Source organism: Eptesicus fuscus, chromosome 17 (assembly GCF_027574615.1).
Source record: "Eptesicus fuscus isolate TK198812 chromosome 17, DD_ASM_mEF_20220401, whole genome shotgun sequence".
Lineage (NCBI taxonomy): Eukaryota > Metazoa > Chordata > Mammalia > Chiroptera > Vespertilionidae > Eptesicus > Eptesicus fuscus.
Genome location: NC_072489.1, coordinates 3,367,755 through 3,390,290, shown reverse-complemented (window position 1 = coordinate 3,390,290; position 22,536 = coordinate 3,367,755). Strand labels below are relative to the sequence as shown.

The 22,536-nt window shown below is 57.7% G+C and overlaps 2 protein-coding genes across 2 annotated transcripts; both read left to right on the top strand.

Annotated features, from left to right (window-relative positions):
- The first annotated feature begins 226 nt into the window (after positions 1-226).
- Positions 227-10,742, top strand: GDF10 (growth differentiation factor 10). The gene is made up of 3 exons (XM_008149075.3): positions 227-542; positions 7,193-8,118; positions 9,860-10,742. Exons 1-3 carry the CDS (start codon positions 227-229, stop codon positions 10,049-10,051), a joined length of 1,434 nt encoding a protein of 477 aa, XP_008147297.2. The 3' UTR covers positions 10,052-10,742.
- A 7,112-nt stretch (positions 10,743-17,854) lies between these two features.
- Positions 17,855-21,297, top strand: GDF2 (growth differentiation factor 2). Its single transcript, XM_008149074.3, has 2 exons — positions 17,855-18,182; positions 20,360-21,297. The coding sequence occupies exons 1-2, from the start codon at positions 17,855-17,857 to the stop codon at positions 21,295-21,297; spliced, it is 1,266 nt and encodes a 421-aa protein (XP_008147296.2).
- Positions 21,298-22,536: the final 1,239 nt, after the last annotated feature.

Below are 22,536 nucleotides of genomic sequence, written 5' to 3'. Positions count from 1 at the left end.
GCGCGCCCGCCGGGCTGGGCTCGGGACGAACGGCCGTGACCGCCAGCCTGGAGCTGGGGCGGCGGACGGACTGAGCGCTACGTTGGTCGCCCCGCGCGGCCCGTACCCCGCGACCCCCAGCTGCCAGAGCGTCCTCGCGCCCTCCATCCAGGGTCAGTCTGCAGTCTCCGGTGCGCCCGAGCCCTCCCTCCTTGCCAACTCCGGCCCTTCGCCACCGCCACCCACCATGGCCCTTGGCCCCGCTCACACCAGCCCGGGGCCAGGGTCCCAACTGCTGCCGCTGCTGCCCTGGCTTCTGCTGCTGCTTCGGGTCTCGGGTGGCAGCCACACAGCCCCCGCCCGGCCCGCCCCGCCCAGGGCCGCCTATGGCCTGGCCGGGGACAAGGACCCCCAGCGGTTCCTGGGGGACAGGGCCGCAGCTCTGGGCCCTGGCGCCCAGGACATGGTCGCTGTCCACATGCTTCGGCTTTATGAGAAATACAGCCAAAGGGGCGCGCGGCCTGGAGGGGGCAACACGGTGCGCAGCTTCAGGCCCAGGCTGGGTAAGTGGAGGGCCCCGAGCCCTGTCCTTCTCTCCTTTCCTTGCCGTTCATCCTCTACCCCTGCATCTCCGCATCTCCTCTTCCTTCTATTCACTGTCGCATCCATTCATTGTTTCACTGAAGGTTCACCAAGCGCTTCTGCAGGTCCCTGAGCCGCCTCCATGGGGTCACCAAAGCAGCCCAGAGTGACCCGTCCCGCCCCCGAGGGGCTGCGAACCTGGAAGCTGTCACACTTGCTGATACAGACCACCCATACACAGGCCTTTAGCACAGGATGGAGACGGGACTGGGCTGGGAAGCTCATGGGTGGGGGCGTCCATGTCATAGGATGTGTTGGCTCTGCACACCGCGGAGGGCACGGCGGGGGGCATGGCAGGTGGGCAGAGAAGTTCCAGGCCCGGGTCCCAGACAGAGGGTGTGAACCTCGCGCTGGGGCAGTCCGTGGGCTTGGTGGCTGGGGAAGTAGGGTGGACCAAAAACGGCCTTGGGTGAACAGGCTTGAGGCCTGCCGGGCACCGGCACGAAGTGTTCAGGAGGGGTTCGAGGACGGTCCAGAAGCTTGCACAGATTCTTTCCCCTCCCATCACCTTGAATGGGCCTGCACAGAGGCCACTTGCACAGCGCCCTGCCCCGCTCAGAGCACCGCCAGCCTTGGGCCCCACTGTCTGTCCACCTGGGCGGGGCTGCTCTGCGGTCCCCTTGGAGCAGAGAGCTGGGGCAGCCTGGTGCCAGGGGTGGGGAGAAGACCTTGGTTGTCTTGGAGACTACTCATGGTCACAGGATGCCATTCCAGAAAATGCGGGTAGGGGCCCTCTGCGGCCCTTGTGGGGGAGGCGGCCATGCGTCAGAAGAAAGACCATCAGGAACAAGCTCAGCATTGGGGCCAGACGTCCTGGGGTCAGATCTGCCACCTGGTCACTGGCTGTGTGACACAAGGTAGCATCTGTGGCTCCGAGCCACTCCTGGGAAGCTTGGCCTCACATACCCATGTGCTGGGAGCACCTGCCAGAGAGAGGCCCGTTCCCCTACCCTGCACTGAGCAGACTCGGGTGGGTTCCAGGTCCATCCAAACTAACTCCGTCCTCCCTGCTACGTTTGTTCACCACCTGGGGGCTATTTCTGCAGCAGCATTATTAAATTAAGCCACTCAGGAATCATCGAGCATGGATGTGACCTTGAGCAAATCATTAAAGCTCTGTGGACTTGAATGTACTCATCCACAAAATGGACGTTCATGCCAGTATCTCCCCTGGGGGTGGCAAGAAGAGGGGCTGAGGTGATGTGTGTGAGCCGAGCCAGCCCTGGCCAGGTTAGGTGCTAGTACATGCTGTTCCCCTAGGACAGTGATGGGCAACCTTTTGAGCTTGGTGTGTCAAACTTCGCCAAAAAACTGAGCATAACTCGGGTAGTGTGTCACTTTGAGGAAAATACTAACTCCAAGACTCTAGTCGCAAATGTTTCATCCTCAGGAGCAGCCAATGTTTCATCCTCGGCATGCGGCCGCGTGTCATCAGAAATGGCTACGCGTGTCAGTGCTGACACGCATGTCATAGGTTCGCCATCACTGCCCTAGGAGTACAAGCATTTGTGTTCATAGAGGTGTAGACTTGACCTTGCACCCATCGAGTCAGTCCTCAAAGCATTGCCATTGAGGAAAGCAAGACTGGCAAGGTCATTGCTGCAACAAGCGGCGAGCACCCAGTGAGCCACCCACTTGCTGCAGCCCCTGGGTGGAGGTGCAGTTGATCTCTGTTTTCAGAGAACAGGGGGATTACAAGGAACAGTGAGTGAAGCACTGCATGTTAGCCCTGAAAAAGACCAGAGACGGTCCTTCAGATCCAGCCCTCCTGTTTTACAGAGAAGGAAACTGAGGCAGGGGACGGGTTTGTTCACAACAGTGACAATGGTTGGCCCTTCCCATCTGCTAAGCCCATGCTATCTTCACAGCTATCTCCCTCCCCCAGCTCCATCATAATAAGCCCAGGGTGTGGGAGATGGAGGGCAGAACAGAGGATCTGGGAGGTTATTCTGAAGGAGCCTGGGACTGTCTGACAAATCTAACATTCCCGTCTGGAACCTCTGACCGCCAGCTACGGCGTGTGCTGTGGGGCGCATCACTTTACCTCTGAGCACCCGTTTCTCACTCATACAGCGGGGACGGGAAGGGTCAGTGGGTGAGGTGGGTTTGGTGCCTGGCAGAGAGCAGGCTCAGCAGCTTAGTTTCTCATCCCCTCCCTTGATTCACTTAAGTTGTTTCTTCTGCAGCCACTCTCCAGCGCTCAGAGATGCCTGCTTTCTGACCAGCTGTGAGGAGGTGTGAGCCTGGGCAGGGATCCCTCACTTTATGAATGAGGCAAAAGAGTGGGGCTTCCGCTCTGGAACCAGAATGTCCTGGGCCAGCCTGCTCCCCGGCAGGGCCTCTGCAGCTGGGTGGGCGGTGCCGCTTCCTGCACAGCAGGTGCTCGCCCTCAGCCCTTGTTTCCGGGAAATGTGCTCCTCACCTGCCGCCAGGCAGCAAGCTCGGGTGCCCAGGACGGGCTGTGGGCGGCCTGGGGGTCCCGACCCTGTGTCTGTGACTTGGACACGGGGCTGAACTGTCTCATGCCTCAGCCTTTTCATTACTGAAATTCTGCCTTTCTTACAAGTTTTTTTTTAATGATCTGAAACATGTCAAGTGTTTTAAAAAATGCCTGATATTTGTCTCAATAATTTATTAGCTCCTACTATTATTACTCCAGCCACCCTCTCTCCCTTCCACTGCGTATGCTTTGTTCCTTATTAAGGCTCCATCAGTGGAGAGAGCCTCTGAGCCTGACTTTCAGGGTTAAGATTAGACACCCCCACTCCAAATAGCCTGCATTTAAATCTCAGCTCTGCACCCACTTGTGTAATACCGGCACATACTTAACCTCTCTCAGCTCGATCTCTTAATAATACACACCTATCTGTCTGCAATGTCAAAAGTCACATTCATTTCAGTTCCCCAAGTCTTTCTTAGCACCCCAGTGGGTGGCAGGTGCTGTAAGCTCAGATGACACCAAGATGCATTTTCGGGCCCTGCCCAGAAACGCTCAGGAGCTGACACCACCAGGGGTTGGGGGTGACTTCGGGATCCCCAAGGAACAGGAGGGAAGGGCACTGGGTAGCGCCAGGGAAGCCCTGACAGCAGGTGAGACCCAAGGCAGCGGAAGGGCAGGTGGCATTGGGCGGCTGTGGAGGTGAAGCCGTGGCTTCGTGCCGGCCCTGTGAGGACTTCGGTTTGAGGGAGGGAATGAGGTGAGGAGAAGGGGCCAGTGCGCGATAACTGGGCCTTCAACAGCTTGAGAGTCCTAGAGGCAGTGTGTGTGTGTGTGTGGGGGGGGGGGCGGGTATAGAGTGTTACACAGTGATGGGGGGATGGGAGAGGGAGAGGGGTGAAATTAGGAGAGAGGGAGGGAGGGGAAGGAAGATAAGGGAGGGAGAGAGAGAGGGAGGGGAAGGAAGAGAAGGGAGGGGGAGAGAGGGAGAGAGGGGAATGAAGAGAAGGGAGGGGGAGAGAGGGAGAGAGGGGAATGAAGAGAAGGGAGGGGGAGAGAGGGAGGGGAAGGAAGATAAGGGAGGGAGAGAGGGGGATGGGAAGAGGAGGAAGGAGAGACTCAAGGGGAGGAGAAAGGAAAGAGAAAAAAGAAAGGTCATAAAGGCAATGCTTACTTACTGGGGAAAATCTAGAAATCATAGAAAACCAGTGTAAAGAGAAGAAGTCACCCCTAATCAACACCCAGATAGAACCAGAGGTAATATGTTGGTGGGATGTGTAGTTTGTAGGATCATATGTTCAACATGCAGGTAAAATGTGTGACATTCTCATTTGAAGTTGTCTTTTTTATTGCTTCTTGTTATTGGGATTCTGTCTTTTTCTTCCTGATTTGTGGAGGTTCTTTATGTATTAAAGACATTAACCCTTCACCTAAAATGGTGACCCTGTGACGCCTGAGAGGGACAGAGGGGGGTGGGGCTCTGGGCACAGTGGCCTGAGGCCTGCCCTGGGCAGAGCAATGCGGGGGGACGCAGAGTGCAGGACGGCTGTGGACAAGCAGATGCAAAGCCCAGAGGACTGGGATTGGTGAGACGCTGGAGGGGAGGAGGCCCTGAGCATCCTCAGGCTCCTGTTGGGCGGGGAGGGGACAGGTGGCCTTGCCTCTCACAGCCACGAGGCAGGGATCAGGGCACAGTGCCCTGAGTGCAGCTGAGGCTCCCAATGCCACAGGGCACCGTGCTGCATGCTCCACAGAGGTGACCTTACAACTTTAGGTGGTGGGTACAAATATTCTGGGGAGGAAACTGAGGCACAGAGACGGTCCATGACTCGCTGAAGGCCCCAGAGCTAGTAGTGATGCAGGCAGACTAAACCTGACTCTGGGCTGCCTGAGGCAGACCCTCCGTTCATCTTAGCTCTCCCTCCTCTGCGGCACCACCGGCCCCCTGCGTCCTTCCTCCAGCTCCTGTGTTGCTTGTGTCTTCGCAGGGCTCTCTCTCGGGTCACCTTGATGGCTGTTCCGAGGGCAATGGATGACACAACACATCTCAGGCGGCTCGCGTCCTGCTCCTGTAGGGTAGAGCCCATCGGCTAACTGGTGCAGACAGAGCTAGCACAGACCCCACGCCCCATCACCCAGCATGTGGTCGGAGCACTGTCCCTTGGCCTTGTGTTGGTCTCTAGGGACACAGCCGCAAACAAAGCTGGCAAAGCCCCTGCTCTCTGGGAGCATGTGTTCTGGGGAGAGAAACTCCAAGACACGTACGTCAGGAGGTGGGGAAGGGACATGGAGATAAATGAGGCAGGGAACCACAGAGACGCCTCGCGCTGGGCCAGTCCAGATGCTGCAGGCTCACAGCCCCCACCCGGTGCTTCCCAAACTTCTCTGTTGGTTAGAACCCCTGAGTTGCAGGTGAAACTACAGATTCCTGCGCCCCATTTTCCAGGCTCTCTGAGTCACCTCCAGGGAGGAAGGCAGTGATCAGGGGTCTGGGAAATGCAGGACTCGGCCATGACACCCAGGCTGCAGTGGTGGGGGAGCCCGTTCCAATGTGCATTAACCATGTGTGGGGAGCAGGCCACACCTCACGGGGGGACGGGGGGCCGCCACAACTCTGTGTGTTTGTTCTGAGAAATAGATAAGGTGGGCCTGGGAGGCCACCTGAGCCTTGACTGGCAGTCCCAGGCCCTCCGCAGACGTGTGTTCTCCTCCTTTCCGCTCTCTCACATCCCTTAAGAGCAGGTGAGAATGCCCAACTGAATTATGCCTCCTTCCTAGTGTAAACAATGAACCTTAAACTGAAGATTTTCGTTTTGAAAGTAATCCCAGCTGATCCCATGGGTGCACATGTGAGGGCATCCGCACCCGCCCAGCACCCAGCACACATTCACATTCCGAGCTCTGGAGCTCTGCCCCTCCCCCAGCTTTGCCCAGCAGGCCCACACAGGCAGCAGGACATAAACCAGGGGGCAGCCTGCCTGGCAGCTCTGGTCTGCTAGTCCGCAGCACCCCTGGGAGGCCCCGGGAACCACTCCTCCCTCCCTTTTGAACCCTAGAGAGGACCTGGCCATTCAGGGAGCTCATGCTGCCAGGCCAGGCAGCTTCCTGAGGCTGCAGACCTGGGGGCGTGGCCCTGGGAACGAGGGTAACTTGGTAGACCCAGGAGAGAAGGAAAGAGGGGCTGGAAGCCCCAGGATGCAGGGGCCAGAGCATTCTCCAGCTTCAGGTGGGCTGTTTGAGGCATCCCAGTCTCTACCATGGTTTGGGCCTCTGGAGCAACCTGGACGTTGGAATTTTGTTGGGTGACCTTGTGCAGCCGGACTTCTTTCTTTGTAAACCAAGCTGCAAAGCCATTAGGCCGCCCGGCCAGAGGCGCTCAGTTGGTTGAGTGTCGTCGTGTGCACAGAAAGGCTGCTGGTTCAGTTCCCAGGCAGGCACATTCCTGGGTTGCGGGTTTGGTTCCAGTCAGAGCACATATAGAAGGCCAGGGACCAATGTGTCTCTCTTACAGGCATCTCTCTCCTTCCTCTCAGCATGTTGTGGGTGAGGATTGTTTTTAAGCCGTTGGGCAGCCAGATGACTGTGTCCCGGGCCCTTTTCCCTCAGCGGGCCCTCAGCACAGGAGAGTCCGAGGCTAGCTACTCCTCCACCTCACTTGGAAGAACGGCTGCATGCAATGTCTGTAAAATAGAGGGCAGAGGACGTACAGGAAGGCTGCTCTCAGCAGCGCTGGGACTCAGCCACGCCGTCCCGAACACCTTATCCATTAATGTGCCCGAGTTCATTTGTTCCTTTGTTCATGGAGAGGCACTGGAGTGTGTGTGTGTGTGTGTGTGTGTGTGTGTGTGTGTCCTCAGGCGGGGGCTGACAGGAGCTTTAGGGGCCAGTAGCCGGAGCACCTACCCTGTCTGCGGCTACATTTCCTTGTCTGCAGCGGGATATTGACAGTCCCCAACCTCTGTGACCTTAATTTCTCATCCACTCATTGGGGTAGCAGAGGGTGCCCTCGTCAGTTTAATGTGAGAACTACATGAGGACAGCCTGGAGGGGCTCCCTACGTGGGTGTTCCTCTTCCATCCCAGCCCGCCTCTGCAGGAGAGAACCTAACAGGCTGTGTCTGTCCTTCCCTCGCAGAAGTGGTCAACCAGAGGGCCCTGTATTTCTTCAACCTGACTTCCATGCAGGACTCGGAAATGATCCTCACGGCCACATTCCACTTCTACTCGGAGCCGCGGGGGCCCCGGGCTCACGAGGTGCCCTGCAAGCAGCGGGCCAAGAATGCGTCCTGCCGCCTGCTGCCCCCAGGCCTGCCCGCCCGCCGCCACCTGCTCTTCCGCAGCCTCTCGCAGAACATGGCCACGCGGGGGCTGCTCCGGGGGGCCGTTGCCCTGGCGCCCCCGCCACAGGGCCTGTGGCAGGCCAGGGACATCTCCCCCATAGTCAAGGCGGCCCGCCGGGATGGCGAATTGCTTCTCTCTGCCGAGCTGGATTCGGGGGAGAAGGACCCTGGGGTGCCCAGCCTCAGCGCCCATGCACCCTACATTCTCATCTATGCCAATGACCTGGCCATCTCGGAGCCCAACAGTGTGGCCGTGACACTGCAGAGATACGACCCCTTCCCTGCTGGAGACCCGGAGCCCGGCGCAGCCCCCAACAGCTCCACAGACCCCCGCGTCCGCCGGGCCACGCAGCCCACCGGGCCCTTCCATGACAACGAGCTGCCAGGGCTGGACGAGAAGCCAGCGCAGGCGCCCCACGCCCAGCACGGCCACAAGCACGCACTGTGGCCCAGCCCCTTCCGGACACTGAAGCCCCGGCCAGGGCGCAAGGACCGCAGGAGGAAGGGCCCGGACGCGTTCCCCGCCTCCTCGCAGGTGCTGCACTTCGATGAGAAGACGATGCAGAAAGCCCGCAGGAAGCAGTGGGACGAGCCGAGGGTCTGCTCCCGGAGGTACCTGAAGGTGGACTTTGCAGACATCGGCTGGAACGAATGGATCATCTCTCCCAAGTCCTTCGACGCCTACTACTGTGCAGGAGCGTGCGAGTTCCCCATGCCCAAGGTAGGCATCTGCCTGATTGTGACTCTCAGCTGTACCCGGCTAGCGAGTCCCTCTGCCTTGTGCTGCTTCCTGTCTCTAAAACAGGGATCAAAACACCTCCCATCTACTGGGGCCTGAGGAGACGGGTCCCCATGGGGTCGCCTGTTGGTGGGTATAGCCCCCAGATGGATGTGGTTGGGCTGTGCTTTTGAAAATGATGACTTGGTTGAACTAAATTTTAAATCAGAACGTCTCTGCCTTCGCCAAGGGGAGACTCCATCCGTAGGTCCATTCCCACAGCAGCCATCCGCAGAGGGTGCTGCCCCGTAGACAGGACAGGTCGTCAGAGCTCCCTCCTCACCGCAGCATCCGTGTCTGCAACAGGCACAGCTCATTACAGTGACCCCAGTGAGGACTCCGCCTCCCTTCCTCCCACACAGGGCAGAGACCCACAGCACACCCCGCCCTCACGGTGCAGGAGGGTGCAGACACAGCACACACCGTGGGCTGCCTGGTCCCCTGCGCTGGAAATGTTTGCCGCCTCAGCTTCCCCCCAGGCTGTTAGGAGGGCTGTGGCTCTGTCTGTCCGCCTCCCACCGCCTGAGCCGTGTGGCTGGTCGCCAGCTGATGCCGATCTTCGGCTCGCAGCGCACACTCCCCTTCTCTTAGCTCCTCTGCTGAGTTCCGGGTCAGCCTTCCCGTCCAGGAAAGGAAGTCAGTGCATAAATCAAATTGGAACCTCCAGAAGTCAGCAGGCTGGGAAACCCCAGAGCTGGCGCGGGCGCATTCCCCTGCTTGGGCATTGGGGGGCTTCTCCTCAAAGCCCTGCGTGCCCCAGAGAAAGGTAGGGAGGTGCCCTCAGGACGGGTGTAGAGGAAGGTCGGACAGAGTCAGGGCTCTCGGGCTCCAGCTGGCTGGCCCTGCGCGCACCCTGTCACCTGGCTGGCTGTCTTCCCACCTTCCCTGACACCTGCCTGCATCCCGCAAATCACAAGTCCCTCCCTCCCCCTCCCCCGCCCTGCTTCCCACCAGCCGGCCAGCTGAATCCTGCTCCCAGGTCAGAGGTGCTTTGGAGCAGCTTTCTGGGTTTCTGCGTGCCGAGCCTCCTGGGTGTGCGAGGCTGCCTGCGGGGAGGAGCCTGCGCGGCCGTGAGCAGGGTTCCACGCCTGGCTGTCTTCCTGAGGGGTCTTGGTCAAGTTTCTTAGTCACTTTAAGTTTTTTCACCAGTGAAATGTAGGTAATAGCCACCCCCTGAGACTGATACGATGGCAAAATGGGGTGATGCAAGTGACGCAGCACTGACACCGCCGTCCACCTTCCCAGGAAGCGTCAGTGTCCAGGCCGCCGCGTGCACACATGTGCGCCCAGAGCGCCATGGCTCAAGCATGCAGGACTCTTGGGCATGGAAACCTGGGCCGCTGTGTCCAGGCTGAACCCGCTGGGCGTCCCCCTCTGAAGGCGCCTGCCCGGTTCCAGGTGCTCCTCGGGGATGGGTGACGAGCAGGTGCCCCCAAGCGGCCAGTGCCATGTCAGCGCTATGACCGCTCTGAGAGGCCGGAGGGGCAGGAAGGCCTGAGGCTCTTGCAAACCTCCCAGGGACTCCGTCCGTGGCTGACTTCGGAGGAAAGGGGACCAGCCCTGGAATGGCACCTTTTCCTCTAGGTCGATGCCTTTTCCCAGGGCTGAGGGGAGGCCCTGCAGACGGCTCAGTGGGTGGGTGAGGGCAGAGCGCTGCAGTAACCATGGTCCTTTCCCACTGCAGATCGTCCGCCCGTCCAATCACGCCACCATCCAGAGCATCGTCAGGGCCGTGGGCATCGTCCCAGGCATCCCGGAGCCCTGCTGCGTTCCCGACAAGATGAGCCCCCTTGGGGTCCTCTTCCTGGATGAGAACCGGAATGTGGTTCTGAAGGTGTACCCCAACATGTCTGTGGAGACCTGTGCCTGCCGGTAAGACCGGTTGCTCCAGGGACGGAACCCCCCGGTGCCCTCGGGGGAGCGGCCTCCGAGCCCTGGAGTGAGAGCTTGACTGGAGGTGCAGCTGCAGAGGCAGGGCCGTGCACAGGCGGCCTGCGCCCCAAGAGGGTCTGTCCCCAGGGCATCGTTCCGGCCTTTTATTGCCAGTGACTGAGCCCCTAAAGGAACCCGAGAGTCAGCCCAGCCTGAAGGCGGGCCGCCGCCCATCCCTGGCCCTGAGGCCTGCAAGCCGAACCTGTCCACACCGCGGGCTGCTGGGCATCATCCCCCGGCCTTCAGAGGAGACTGCGCACCTGGGGCCTCGCTCCTCTCAGTGGAAACAGCCTCATTAAACAATCACTTTGGCCACATATTAATCCTGGAAAACGGGCCCCAGCAATAGTAAAAACGGATGTTTCTTTCCCCAGATTCCACTGCAAAAGCTTTTACAATCTGCACATGTAATCAATTTCCATTTCTTTTTCTTAATATATATTTTATTTTAAACAAAAAGGGGAGTTGTAACCATTCCGCATGGGTGATCGTGCTGGTTAAGTGTGCATTGTTTAAACATGCTTATTGAAGTAACACGCAGCAATGTCTTGGAATACTAAAAAATAATCAAGATGTTTATATTTTTATAAATTATACTTTCTCTACTGTAGAGTGTGTGTGTTATGTGTTTTATGGAAAGCTAATAAATTAAAGGTACAGTGGTATCTTGAAAACTGAATGTTAGCCATTCCAAAATACTGACGGATCCCACCTGGGAGCACTCCAGCTGCATGGCTGCTGGGATCACCTTCCTTAAGGTCAGCTGAGACCCCGTAGGCCATCTCTGCCCTCCACTCCTCCCCACCCTCTGGTCCAGGCAGCAGCGGCCCAGGCGGCCCAGCAGCCTCACGGAGCTTCTGCGCACTCCGCCTCAGAGGGACACTGAGTGGTCGGGAGGGTCTGAGACATCACGAGGAACCTCTGCGGTCGCCAGGTCCTGCACTGGGGGGAGACTCAGGCGCGCAGTCTGGAGTGGCTCCTGCAGTGCCAGCGCTCCTGGGCCTGGAGGGCTGCTCCCTGGCGTGGGGCAGAACGGCCACCCGTGTCCTCATCAGCAACCCATCCCAGAGCAGGGAGGCGGGAGTCCTGAGGCCCTGGGCAGAGCCCCCAGCGCTGCTCACACCTCTGAGACGCTCCAATGGCCCTGCGACACGTGTGCACACAGCTGCCGGGCACAGGGCGCTGCCTCTGGGCAGAGACCGGGGAATGAGGTTGTGTGTCCCGTTCCTGCAGGCGTGTTCGGGGACTGAACCACTCGCTGTGAACTGCTGGGTGGCTCACATGGTCGGCTGGCTTAGCACTGGGTGTGCCAAGTCTAAGCCTTTTGGACGATGACAGGGCGTAAGTTAATAGGAAAGCAAGTACAAATCATCAGGCCTGATCAGGCTCCCCACGCCTCCCTTCACGGTGTCAGATTCCTTATTTTCTCCTCCCCCTTCAATTTTCTCTCATCAAATTGCTCCCTTTCCATTTCTTGGTGGAAATGGGGTGACCTATACTAGTTCTTCCTGTCATTTTCAGTTTCTGGGAGATCTTCCGAGTCACCCTGAATGCCTAGCGCTCCTCTGCTTCGTTTCTGGATTCGGGGTGGAGGGAGCAGGCTGGGAGGGCACCCTGGGTGCTGCCATGGGCAGGGGATGGGCGGGACTCGGTGGTGACGACTTGGGCGTGTGGTGGGAGGAGCTGTGCCCTGTGAACAGAGGGAGAACCGTGCAGCCGCTTCCCAATCGGCGCCTCGGGAGCACAGGCTCAGGCTGGGGGGGGGGGGGGGGGTGCCCGCGGGCCTTCCCAAGACGGGCAGTGTCAGCTCCGACACCAAGGCTGCTCCGTCCAAGGCCACGTGCTGGCGCTGCCCACGCCTCCTGGCCAGTGGCCGCACTGCCAGCCTGTTGGGTTGTCCCAGCGGCACTGAATGACCTCACAGTAAAGCAAGGTTTAAAAGGAAACGTGCGTATGAAACAACTTTTTTTCCTTAAAACCAAAGTATCAACATCACACAAGAGGCTCCGGACAGAGCCCAGTGCATGGGTCCCTGCGGTCGTGGGTCTGGAGGCAGGAGTGGGTGGCTGCCACCGGGCCTGCTCCTGAGTGACATCCTCTGGAAGGGTGAGTCCATGTGACAAATACAACTGTGCAACTGAGCGCTGGCAGAGTAAGGCTGGGAGAAGATGGATCCAGCCATTTCCCTAAACAAGTGGGGAAACCGTGTCCAGTTACCACCAGGTGCCTTGCCTGCGGTGTCCCAATAGGCGGCTCTGTATGCCTAATCCACTCACAACATGCCTTCAGCGCTGTCGCCTGTCACAGTGCTTCTCAGCCAGGATGGAGGCAGAGCGATGCGGGGGCGGGGGGTGGGGAGGGAGAGTAGTAGTGGCGGGGAGTCAGCAGAGGTCTGGGTGGGGTGGGAGGGCGTGAGGGGCTCACAGGGAGAGGAATGGAGGGGAGCCCACCAGGATGGAAGGGCTGGACTCATTGGTGGCGGAAAGGCATTGCAGATCCCACTTGAGCAAATGCGTGTGGTGGCACCCATGCCAGGAGAACTGGAGGGGTGGGGGGAGGGCAGAACCGGCGCTGACTGTAAATTGTGCACGTAAACACGACGTTTCAGCGCGAGGCTCTTCCCTTACCAAGGCTGGAAGCATAAGCCGCCCTGACACACCCACACTTCACTTCTGAGATTCCCCTCCCTTCCCTCTCCTGCCTGAGGGGCGATGCTGGGCCCAGCTCGGCCCACTCTCCTTCTCAGGTGGAGTTCGGTCCCGCCCCGTCTCTCCCAGCAGCCCGGCGGGGGTGAGCAGAGGAATAGGCTGGTCATCATTCACTGCTCTAGCACCTACCAAATGCCAAGTCCCATGCTGGGCAGCATCTGCTACTTCACCTCCTGCGGCTCCTGCGGACTTCCTCTGTCTAACCAACCTGCGACTCCGGCGCCTCAGTCCCTGGAGGGCTGGGCCAGGTCCCGGGCCCTGTTTCTGACTCAGGCCAAGACTTGCCCTTCTGACCAGCTCCCTGCTGCTGGCCCAAGAACCACACTGTAAGAGCCACTGTTCTTCGCAGCTGAGCCTCGCCTCCCTGCGATCCTCTTGGCATTTGAACAGTGTGGCCTCCCCGTCTGAGGACTGTGCTGGTGGTGAGCAGAAACCGGAGGCCAGGCGGGACTGGCCCAGGTGCAGGACGGTGGGGAGGAGAGCACAAAGCACGAGGCATCCCTACCTGAGGCACCACCAAAGCAGGGGCTCTGCAGAGGGGAGGACCGAGCCGCCCCAGGGCAATAGGAGCAGTGACGGAAACATCCTACTGCACTGACCAGAGCAGAAGGATTGCCTCCCCTGTGCCAGGCTCTGTGCCCCTGAGGGAGGCCAGGGCCTCTGGGGACATCTGTGCCCTCCCTGGACACAGCGTGCCACCAAAACAACTCCCGAGCACAGGCCTGGCCCGCCACGGTGAGAGATGCTGCTGCTGTACCGTCTGGAAGGCTCATGTCCAGACACTGGTGTGGCACATCAAATGGGAAAATTAGTCCAGCTCAGCCGGCCATCCACATTAGCATGTTTGTTTATCAAGTTACTAAAGACTCGGAAGTACTCCTGGTGGGGTTGGTAAGACAGGCGCTCTCAGCTCTGCAAAGGAGTTATTATTAAAAGAGCATTTCTGGACAGTGACTTTGCAATGTTTACCAGTATACTTTCATGTACATATTCCACTGCTGATGAGCTGTCAAGAAAATAATATCAAATATAGACTATAACAATGTGCTTCGCAACATTATCTTAACAGATAATCCAATCGCCCTGTAGTTGGCGATGTTAAATACATTCGGATATAACCAAATGGTTGGATATTGTTAAGTCATTAAAAATGTAGTATATGAAAAATGTTTCATGGCAAGGGAAGATGCTTATATAATCCTTTAGTGGTATCTCCTTCTGGTGACCGGATCTAGGCCCCTCTGAAGAGTCATCCCAATGTGACTCTCATTCCTTGCTGCCAGTGACATCCCCCTTGCCTAAGCCAGTCAAGGCATTGCCTTGCCCTGGCCACAGGAATTGGCTGGGGTGTGGGCCGATGACCCAATGAGGAACAAGGAAACACCTGAGACTAACTGAGACTTCCTGGAAGAGAGGCTTTCGCTCCACCCCCACTGGGTAGACCCGCTGAGCCTTCTTTCCAAGGCACACAGGGAGCGCGAAGACCGCGGTGAAAGTCCACGAGTGGAGAGAACATCCTTGGAGCTCTGCCTGTGCCCGGGCCAGGATCCTAAAGCCAAGCCTTCACCGGACTTGTCAGCTGTCATTAGTTAGCCACCATCGTTTTCTTAAGCCTGTTAGCACTCTCCTTTTCTGCAACCTGCAACAAAAGAAACTATATGGCACACTTCCACTTTTTAAAATTGTGTCAAAATACTAGTACACACAACATAAAAGTCACCATTTAAGTGTGCGGTTCAGTAGCATTTAGTACATGCTCGTTGCTATGTAACCATCACCACCATCCGTCTCTAGAACTAGAATTCTGTACCCATCTACATTAATAAAAGAGAAAGATGCAAATTGACCATACCTTCATGACACCCGCCAGCCAATCAGGAGTGAGTATGCAAATTAACCCAACAAAGATGGTGGGTTAATTTGCATACACAGGCACTGAGTGAAAACTGAAGATTGAGGACTGAAGACTGAAGACTGAAGGCTCTGCTGTGGTCGGAGCCAAGATTGAAGGCTGAAGTCTTGGCTCCACTGCGGCCTGGGTCCAGGTTGCCAGAGGAAAAACGGTGCTGGCAGCCAGGGGAAGGAAGGCCTATTGCATGAATCTTCGTGCAACAGGCCTCTAGTTAATCAGTAATGCCCCATTCCTCCTTCCCCTAAGGCCCTGGCAACCACAATTGTATGCATTGGACTATTCTAGAATCTCGTATAAGTACACTATTTGTCCTTTTGTGACTGACTTATTTCATTCAACATGTCTTGAAGGTTCATCCATGTTGTGGCATGTGTCAGAATTTCTTTGTTAATGCTGAATTATGTTCCATTGCACATGTATAGTGCACAAAGGAGGACATCACAGAGATCTGGGCAGGCACCTGGGCCAGCCAGGCATCCCAGCAGCTGTGCACAGACAGCTGTGAGATGTCGGCCTATCGCCAACAGCAAAGCCAGGTGTCATGGAGAAGCAACAGCAGGCAGCACCTGCTGGAACCCCTTTCTCCCCCTTCCCCCTACCCACTACCCTCCCCCCACACCTTCCAGCTTTAAGAAGCTGGGCTGACACCATCTCACCTCTGCCTCTTTGGTGAGTAAACCTACATGCACTTAGACAAATTAGGAAGGAGATGCCTTGAGAGGGGACAAACTAGACTTCTGGATAGCAGGGACCAGAAGGCTGCACACTTTCATTTGAAAACAACATAGGAGATATGGACATATTGATACTCTGGGTTTGAGGGGCAGAAAATTCCAGAAATTCGAAGGCACGCTGCCCCGCACCATGCTGGGCACCACACACCACAGTTCACGGGACCAGTGACTCCGAGCCTTGCTCCTGGAGCCTCCATGGTGGGTGTGGTGACTCCACATGTAAGCAAGTCCCCCATCCTCTACCTGAGATCCCCACTCTCCAAACCATCAGCAAACCTGCAGTTTCTTCTAACCCCTTTCATGGCAAAACCCAACCCAAATGGGTATGTGCTTCTATTGCTTCACTGCAGAAACATCAACATGCTTGACTGTAGGTGACTGTCCCCAACACCACTGGGGATGGCACGGTATGCATGCCCTACCACATCCCCCAACAGGAGCTCTCTGAATCAGAAAACACTCCAGGCCCAAGGGCTTCAGATAGGAGACTGGAGCTGTATGTTTCTCAAAACCTTAGCGGTGGGCAGGACTGCACGATGAGGTTGTAGTCTACTTCCTTCTTCATAGTGTTTTGCATTCCCCACATTACCTACACTGTGTACTACCGATACAATCAGAAAAGAAATCTGTAGGTGTTTCAAAAAGCATCAGGCCCCTTGAGCTTCCCCAAGCGCATTTGGGCCACCCCATGCAGCCCCTGGCTCCTCCTGCAGCGGGAGAGATTTCTGGGCTGCTGCAGGGACAGAAGCATGGCGTGGGGCTGTGGGGGCTATGGGGGGTGTGGGGGACCTGCCGGCTCCTCCAGCCCACCGCACTCCCCGGCCTGCTGCCCCTTCCTCAGTGCAGGAGTTAGTTCTTGCCTTGAGCTGGCCCAGTGCCCAGGAGGCTTCCTGCCCTTTTCCAAGCAGCAGTCCTGAAGTGACACCCTTTCCCTCCACCCTCCCCTGGCCGGGCCCCAAAGGATAGGGACAGCAAACCCTACCCAGGCCTGGCTACTCAGGCTCCTGGTGTTGCCCTGTACTGGACCTGACCTCAACCTGCCACAGCACCTCCTCCATCTCCGGAGGCTGCTCAGCTCCCGCCACCCTCCCAGGAGCACCCTGCCACTATGGAAACACCGTGTGCCAATGCTCCTCGGGGTACACCCCTGAGGATTTTTAATGAGGCTCATTCTTTGTGTTGTTCAAACCCACACCTGATGGAAATGGACAGAGTTTAAGTGTGGGCATGATGCTCTTCAAACAGTGCAGACCTGGGGCCTGGCAGGGGGCTGTGGGCTGTGGCTGCCCAGCTTCCGCAGGCAGGGCCCATCCCGGCCGTGCACCAGCTCAGAGCTCCACTCTCCCGCGTGTCTCCCAGGCCGCATGGTTCAGTCCTCCTGGCTGAGGAATGTGGTCCAGGCACCACCCTCTGACATGAGCAAAGACCCACACACAAGGCCAGTGACAGAGCTTTTTGGGGTCCCTGGTGGCCAGCCTTGGGGAGCAGGCTGGGAGGCACAGGGCTTTCTCCTCAGCTCCCAGCAAAGTCAGACCTGGGCGAAGCGACAGGCAGAAAGCAGCCCTGTCACGGACCAGGGTGTGCAGGGACGGCGTGGGCTCCAGCACCTGTGCATCCACATCCGGCAACTCTCCTCTTAACCGGACACTGAGAACGTGAGCACTTGCTCCAGGTCCCGCTGTGGGACTGAGGGAGGAGCTGGGTCGGAATCCTCGTCTCGCCTGACGCCAACGTCTCCTCGCCTCACGGAACCATGTGCCACCTCCTCGCGTGGTCTCTATGCCCAGGAACCAAGTGACAGATGAGCCCGGAGGCGTGAAGTGCGTGAGCCACCTGCAGGTCCTGCCTGCACTGGGCGGGCCTCCCGTCCTGCCGGGGCGCAGCCAGCACCCGCTCAGCCGAGGTCCGAGGTCTGCAGCGGTTCGGGGGTCTGTGCTGCTTCTCTGTTTGGAGGACTTCTTGGTCGTGTTGTTTCCTGCATCCCTTGTTCCTGTGGCCCAGGAGACGGAGCCCATGTCGCCCTGCCTTGAGATTCCCCTAAACAGAACTGGCAAGGAAATGAGAAAGATCCTAATTAGGGGCGATAACCCCGGAGAAATCCGGGTTCTTTGCAGCTGACCGTGCTCTTCCCACAGCCCTGCGTGCTTGTCAGATGTTTACAGAGCCTTCATTAGCTTCGCGCTGCTCAGATAAGAGGTGGGAGCCGGCAACGGGGCCAGATAAGAAGCGGAGGACTCTGGGCGGCGGGGAGCCTGGGAACGGGCCGGGGCGCTGGGTGCAGAGTGGTCCGCAGGACGATGCGGGCCTGCTCTTCCCGGGCTCCTGCCCACACCCGCTAACACGAGGTGGCCAGCGGCCGTCTCCCGTCCCGGGGACCCCTGTGCTGTCTCAAGATGTGCCTCGGGGCGCTGTGGGTGGCCCTGCCAGTGCTCTCCCTGCTGGCCTGCTCTGGGCAGGGGAAGCCTCTGGAGACCCGGGCCCCGGCGTCGGCCAGGGGAGATGCCCGATTGCCAGCGGCCACGGGAGGCGCCTTCGACCTGCGGCTGTTCCTGGAGAACATGAAGATGGATTTCCTGCGCAGCCTCAACCTGAGCGGGGTCCCGGCCCCGGACAGAACCCGAGCAGAGCCGCCGCAGTACATGATCGACCTGTACCACAGATACACCGCCGATAAGTCGTCCACCCCCGCGTCCAACATCGTGCGCAGCTTCAGCGTGGAAGGTAGAGTCCGCCCCCCAGGGCGCTGTGGGTCAGGGACGGGGGACGTAGTGTCCACAGCTGCACTGCCCGCTATGGTGGCCACTGGCCACAGGAGGCTCTTTAAGTTCCCATTTAAATTCATTAGAATGAAATCAAATGGGTAACTTAGTTTTTAGTTTCACTGGTTTCCATTCAAGTGCCTGGCAGTGGAGTGTGGCTAACGGCTTCCCTGCAGGACTGGCAGCTGGCCCGCAGGGCGTGCCCCGGGCAGCTCTGCCTGGGGGAGCCCCCCTGGGCCTGGGCTCCTGGGCTCGGTGGGAGCCGAGGGCGTGGCTGTGCCCTCGCCCCCCCTTCTCTTTCCCCCCTTCCCACTGAGAAACAGACTGCACATTGGGCCTCCAGCCACTGGCATATTTTTAAACTTTGAGAGAACATCTCTCTCATGAAAAGGTATAGAAAATTCATATAAATGCCTCTGAGAGATTAACACTGGAGGACTACTTAATTATTCTCCTCCTGATTTAGGAGGACTGGAAGAGGACAGACGTCAATTCAGGGCGTATGTCACTAATTCACACAGTGCAGGCGAAATGACTGAGCAGGGGGCAAGGCTGGCAGGTGCTGAGGGAGCCTGCCCCGCTCTGTTGGTCAGCAGCGGCCCTGTGACCCAGGCCCCCGCGTGGCTGCGGGTCTCCTGCTGCGGCATTCTCCCTCTGAACAGCCCGCGTGGTGCGGGCCTCTCTTCTCCGCCCCGGGCTGGGCCCCCGAGGCTCCTGCAGGCCTTGCTCATGCCACAGCCGCCAGGCCCGCTCGAGAACGCTGAGCTCACAATGCATGTCCAGCAGTGTCTGATTTCCTGATTGCCCACAAGGAAAATCTAGATTTCATGGGAACTTGCTTGGTTTTTAAAACACTGGCTTTATTCTGTTACTGCCATCTGCCAGCATCTCACCAGGCCCCCAGGGTAGGTCTGTGTCCTGTTTTAGGGCTTCTTTGGCTGGACCTAGGCATTGAATCCCACAGTCTGGGAGTCCAGCGCTTAGAGTCATCTTAGGGGCACCTCGCCCCACCCTCAGCAAATCCATGCCCTGGAAACAAGCACTCTGGCCAGCCACAGCTCTGCTGTCGGCCAGCACTCCTGTATAGGCCACGCATGCTGCCCTTCACAGACTTCACAGGCAGGGAGGGAGGGCGTTTGCTTTGAGACGTCTGACTGCAGCCCACAGCCAATATCAAGGCATGCCAGCAGGAGCACACGAGGCCCCTAGCGCACTGCTCACAGGCCCTCATTACTCGATATGCCAAAGCACCTCAGGAGTTCTGCCGGGGCTCGAACAGCTGTGAGGGGACCACAGAGAACTGTGCAAAAGGCCAAGTGCTTGCGGGCAGGGCATGCACCGGTGGGGCGGAGGGCCTGGGGAGGACCCAGAAATATTGACTGGGCATCTAGTATGAGCCAGGACAGTGTTGGCCAAGTTACATGCACCATCGTTTAAAATCATACACTCAGGATCAGCTCTCAGAAGAGGACAGTTTTGTTGCTGTTGTATTTGGCTCTTTTTTTTTAAAGTGAGGATCTTTGCAGAACGTGAGTACGTTGGATGTTAAACACCCTAAACCCACTCCCACTCCCACGCCTGTAAAAGTGAAATAACAATAGATCCTCGTGCTGAAACCGGTTATGGCTCAGTGGATAGAGCGTCGGCCTGCGGACTGAAGGGTCCCGGGTTCAATTCCGGTCAAGGGCATGTGCCTTGGTTGTGGGCACATCCCCAGTAGGGGGTGTGCAGGAGGCAGCTGATTGATGTTTCTCTCTCATTGATGTTTCTAACTCTCTATCCCTCTCTCTTTCTCTCTGTAAAAAATCAATAAAATATATTTTTTAAAAAACACAAAAAAACAATAGATCCTCGTGAATAGTCAAGTGAGATATATGTGCAAGTCCCCACTGCAATGTGGGGCGCCTGGTAGAACCTGGGCCTGTTCACTCCATTGCCAGCATCTCCTGCATCTGCTTTTCTTTGCAGATTCTAAGTGTACCTTTCAGACGCCTATTCTACATCGAGGGCTTAAGTGAAACCAAATAGAGATTTGACAATGTCATCCCAGGTGCCTTTCATCCACTCCGTGAGTCTCAGCTTGGTGTCCTGAGCCAGACCCTCCCAGCAGATGCCCATCATTGTGTATTTGTATTTCAGATGCCGTCTCTGTATCCGCCACAGAAGACTTCCCCTTCCAGAAACACATCTTGCTTTTCAACATCTCCATCCCTAGGCATGAGCAGATCACCAGGGCAGAACTCCGGCTCTACAGCTCCTGCCACGGCCACGAGACCCCCTCTCATGAGCTGAAGGGAAACATAGCCATTTATGATGTTCTGGGTGGAGCAGACACAGGGGACGCTTCTGCGGGAGCCAAGGCCTTCCTGCTGTCCCAGGACATCCGGGGCGAGGGCTGGGCGACCTTTGAGATCTCCAGGGCTGTAAAGCGGTGGGTCAGGGCCGACTCCACCAAGAGCAAAAACAAACTGGAAGTGACCGTGCAGAGCCACAGAAAAGGCTGCCACAGGCTGGATATCAGTGTCCCCCCCAGCTCCAGGAACCTGCCCTTCTTCGTTGTCTTCTCCAATGACCGCAGCAATGGGACCAAGGAGACCCGGCTGGAGCTCAGGGAGATGATCGGCCACGAGCAGGAGAGTGTGCTGAAGAAGTCCACCCACGGCCCAGAGGCGGGTGGGAACAAGGGCGAGGAGGACGTGGAAAGCCACACGGCCACGGGGTCAACCTTAGCCAGACGGAAGAGGAGCGCTGGGGCCAACAACCACTGTCAGAAGACCTCCCTGCGAGTGAACTTCGAGGACATCGGCTGGGACAGCTGGATCATCGCGCCCAAGGAGTACGATGCCTTCGAGTGTAAAGGAGGCTGCTTCTTCCCCCTGGCCGACGACGTGACCCCGACAAAACACGCCATCGTGCAGACCCTGGTGCATCTCAAGTTCCCCATGAAGGTGGGCAAGGCCTGCTGTGTGCCCACCAAACTGAGCCCCATCTCTATCCTCTATAAGGATGACATGGGGGTCCCCACCCTCAAGTACCACTATGAAGGGATGAGTGTGGCAGAGTGTGGGTGCAGGTAGTGCCGCCTGCGGGTGGGGGAGGCCAGGTTGGAGGGGCGTAAGGAGAGGTCCTTCGACAGGGACGAGGTCCATTTGCATGCCAGCCTGGAGAAGAAAAGGGAACTGTCACATCCTCGAGGTAGAGCCTGCTCTCCCTCTCAAGGCCACCCCACGCATTCCGCTGGGTGTAACGGCAGGGGGGGCGATGGCAGGGGAGGTAAGGCCTGGAGAGAACAGGGCTGCCCAGAAGGGTTGTTGGGGTAGAAAGGGAGATGACAAAAGGGGAACAAGAAAAAAAATAATCCAGAGTTAGCAGAACACTGAGCAAGGTGAGCCCGAGGCATCTAGACAGGTAGGTGATGTGTAGAGATTTATAGAAATCAAGGCGTGAAAGGGACTGCGGCTTATTCCAATAACCTTGGGGAGTGTGAGGGAAAGAAATGGACCAAGTGCTTACACAGTCATTTCACATCCCCACAACCCAGTGAGACAGTGTTATGACCCCTAATTTATATACGCGGAACCCCAAACTCAGACAGGTCAAGTGGCACCCATCAGTCATCTGACTCCACCTCTCAGGTTTCCATAGGGCGATCTATTGCCCATGTCTAGGACCTTCCCAAGTGCCCATCACAGTGTGGCAGCTCACCTTGTAGCTAAAGATCAGTTAGATGCTGGGAGGTGGGGAGCGCGGGGCACTGGGGCTGAGACTGGCCAGTATTCGCCAGCGGTACTGGTTTGCGGGTTACGTTCAGGGCACGTTCCGGCTGCTCAGTGCCTGTGCTGACGCAGTGGCCAGTGCTTTTTAACATCAGCCCAGAGTCACTGGGAAGGTGCCCCTAAACCCACTGCAGGGGAGAGAGCGGGGCAGCGCACTCGGCCGCTGGCACGGTGCTCGTATGGCCAACCGTTCACACGGGCCACTTGCTGCCCATGCATTCAGGCCGTGTGGTGGTTTGGGAGGGCAGACACAGTTGCCCTGATGGCCGGGGCCTGTGGCCTGCATCTCTGCAGTCCCTCACTCGGCATAACCAGCTCCCCAGCACAGGCTGTGCTGCATCCTGGGGTCCAGAGCCGCGATCTAGGCTGTGGTCTGGGCGTGGGCCGGGCCAGCCCTCACTGACCCAGGAGGACACGGTCTCTGTTCTCTGCATTTCCTCCTCCTCTGACTCGAGGCTCACATGGAAAAGGGGGGGGGTGGGTGAGGAAGAGTCTGGAAATGGAGAAGATTCCGCTCCATGGCCCTTCTGACCACTGGCC

Excerpts from the sequence above, each read along its gene's own strand:
- GDF10 (XM_008149075.3), top strand. The coding sequence starts at position 227 with ATGGCCCTTGGCCCCGCTCACACCAGCCCGGGGCCAGGGTCCCAACTG. Across the intron at positions 543-7,192 it reads CAGCTTCAGGCCCAGGCTGG|AAGTGGTCAACCAGAGGGCC; the intron begins GTAAGTGGAGGG and ends CTTCCCTCGCAG. Across the intron at positions 8,119-9,859 it reads GCGAGTTCCCCATGCCCAAG|ATCGTCCGCCCGTCCAATCA; the intron begins GTAGGCATCTGC and ends TTCCCACTGCAG.
- GDF2 (XM_008149074.3), top strand. The coding sequence starts at position 17,855 with ATGTGCCTCGGGGCGCTGTGGGTGGCCCTGCCAGTGCTCTCCCTGCTG. Across the intron at positions 18,183-20,359 it reads GCGCAGCTTCAGCGTGGAAG|ATGCCGTCTCTGTATCCGCC; the intron begins GTAGAGTCCGCC and ends TTTGTATTTCAG.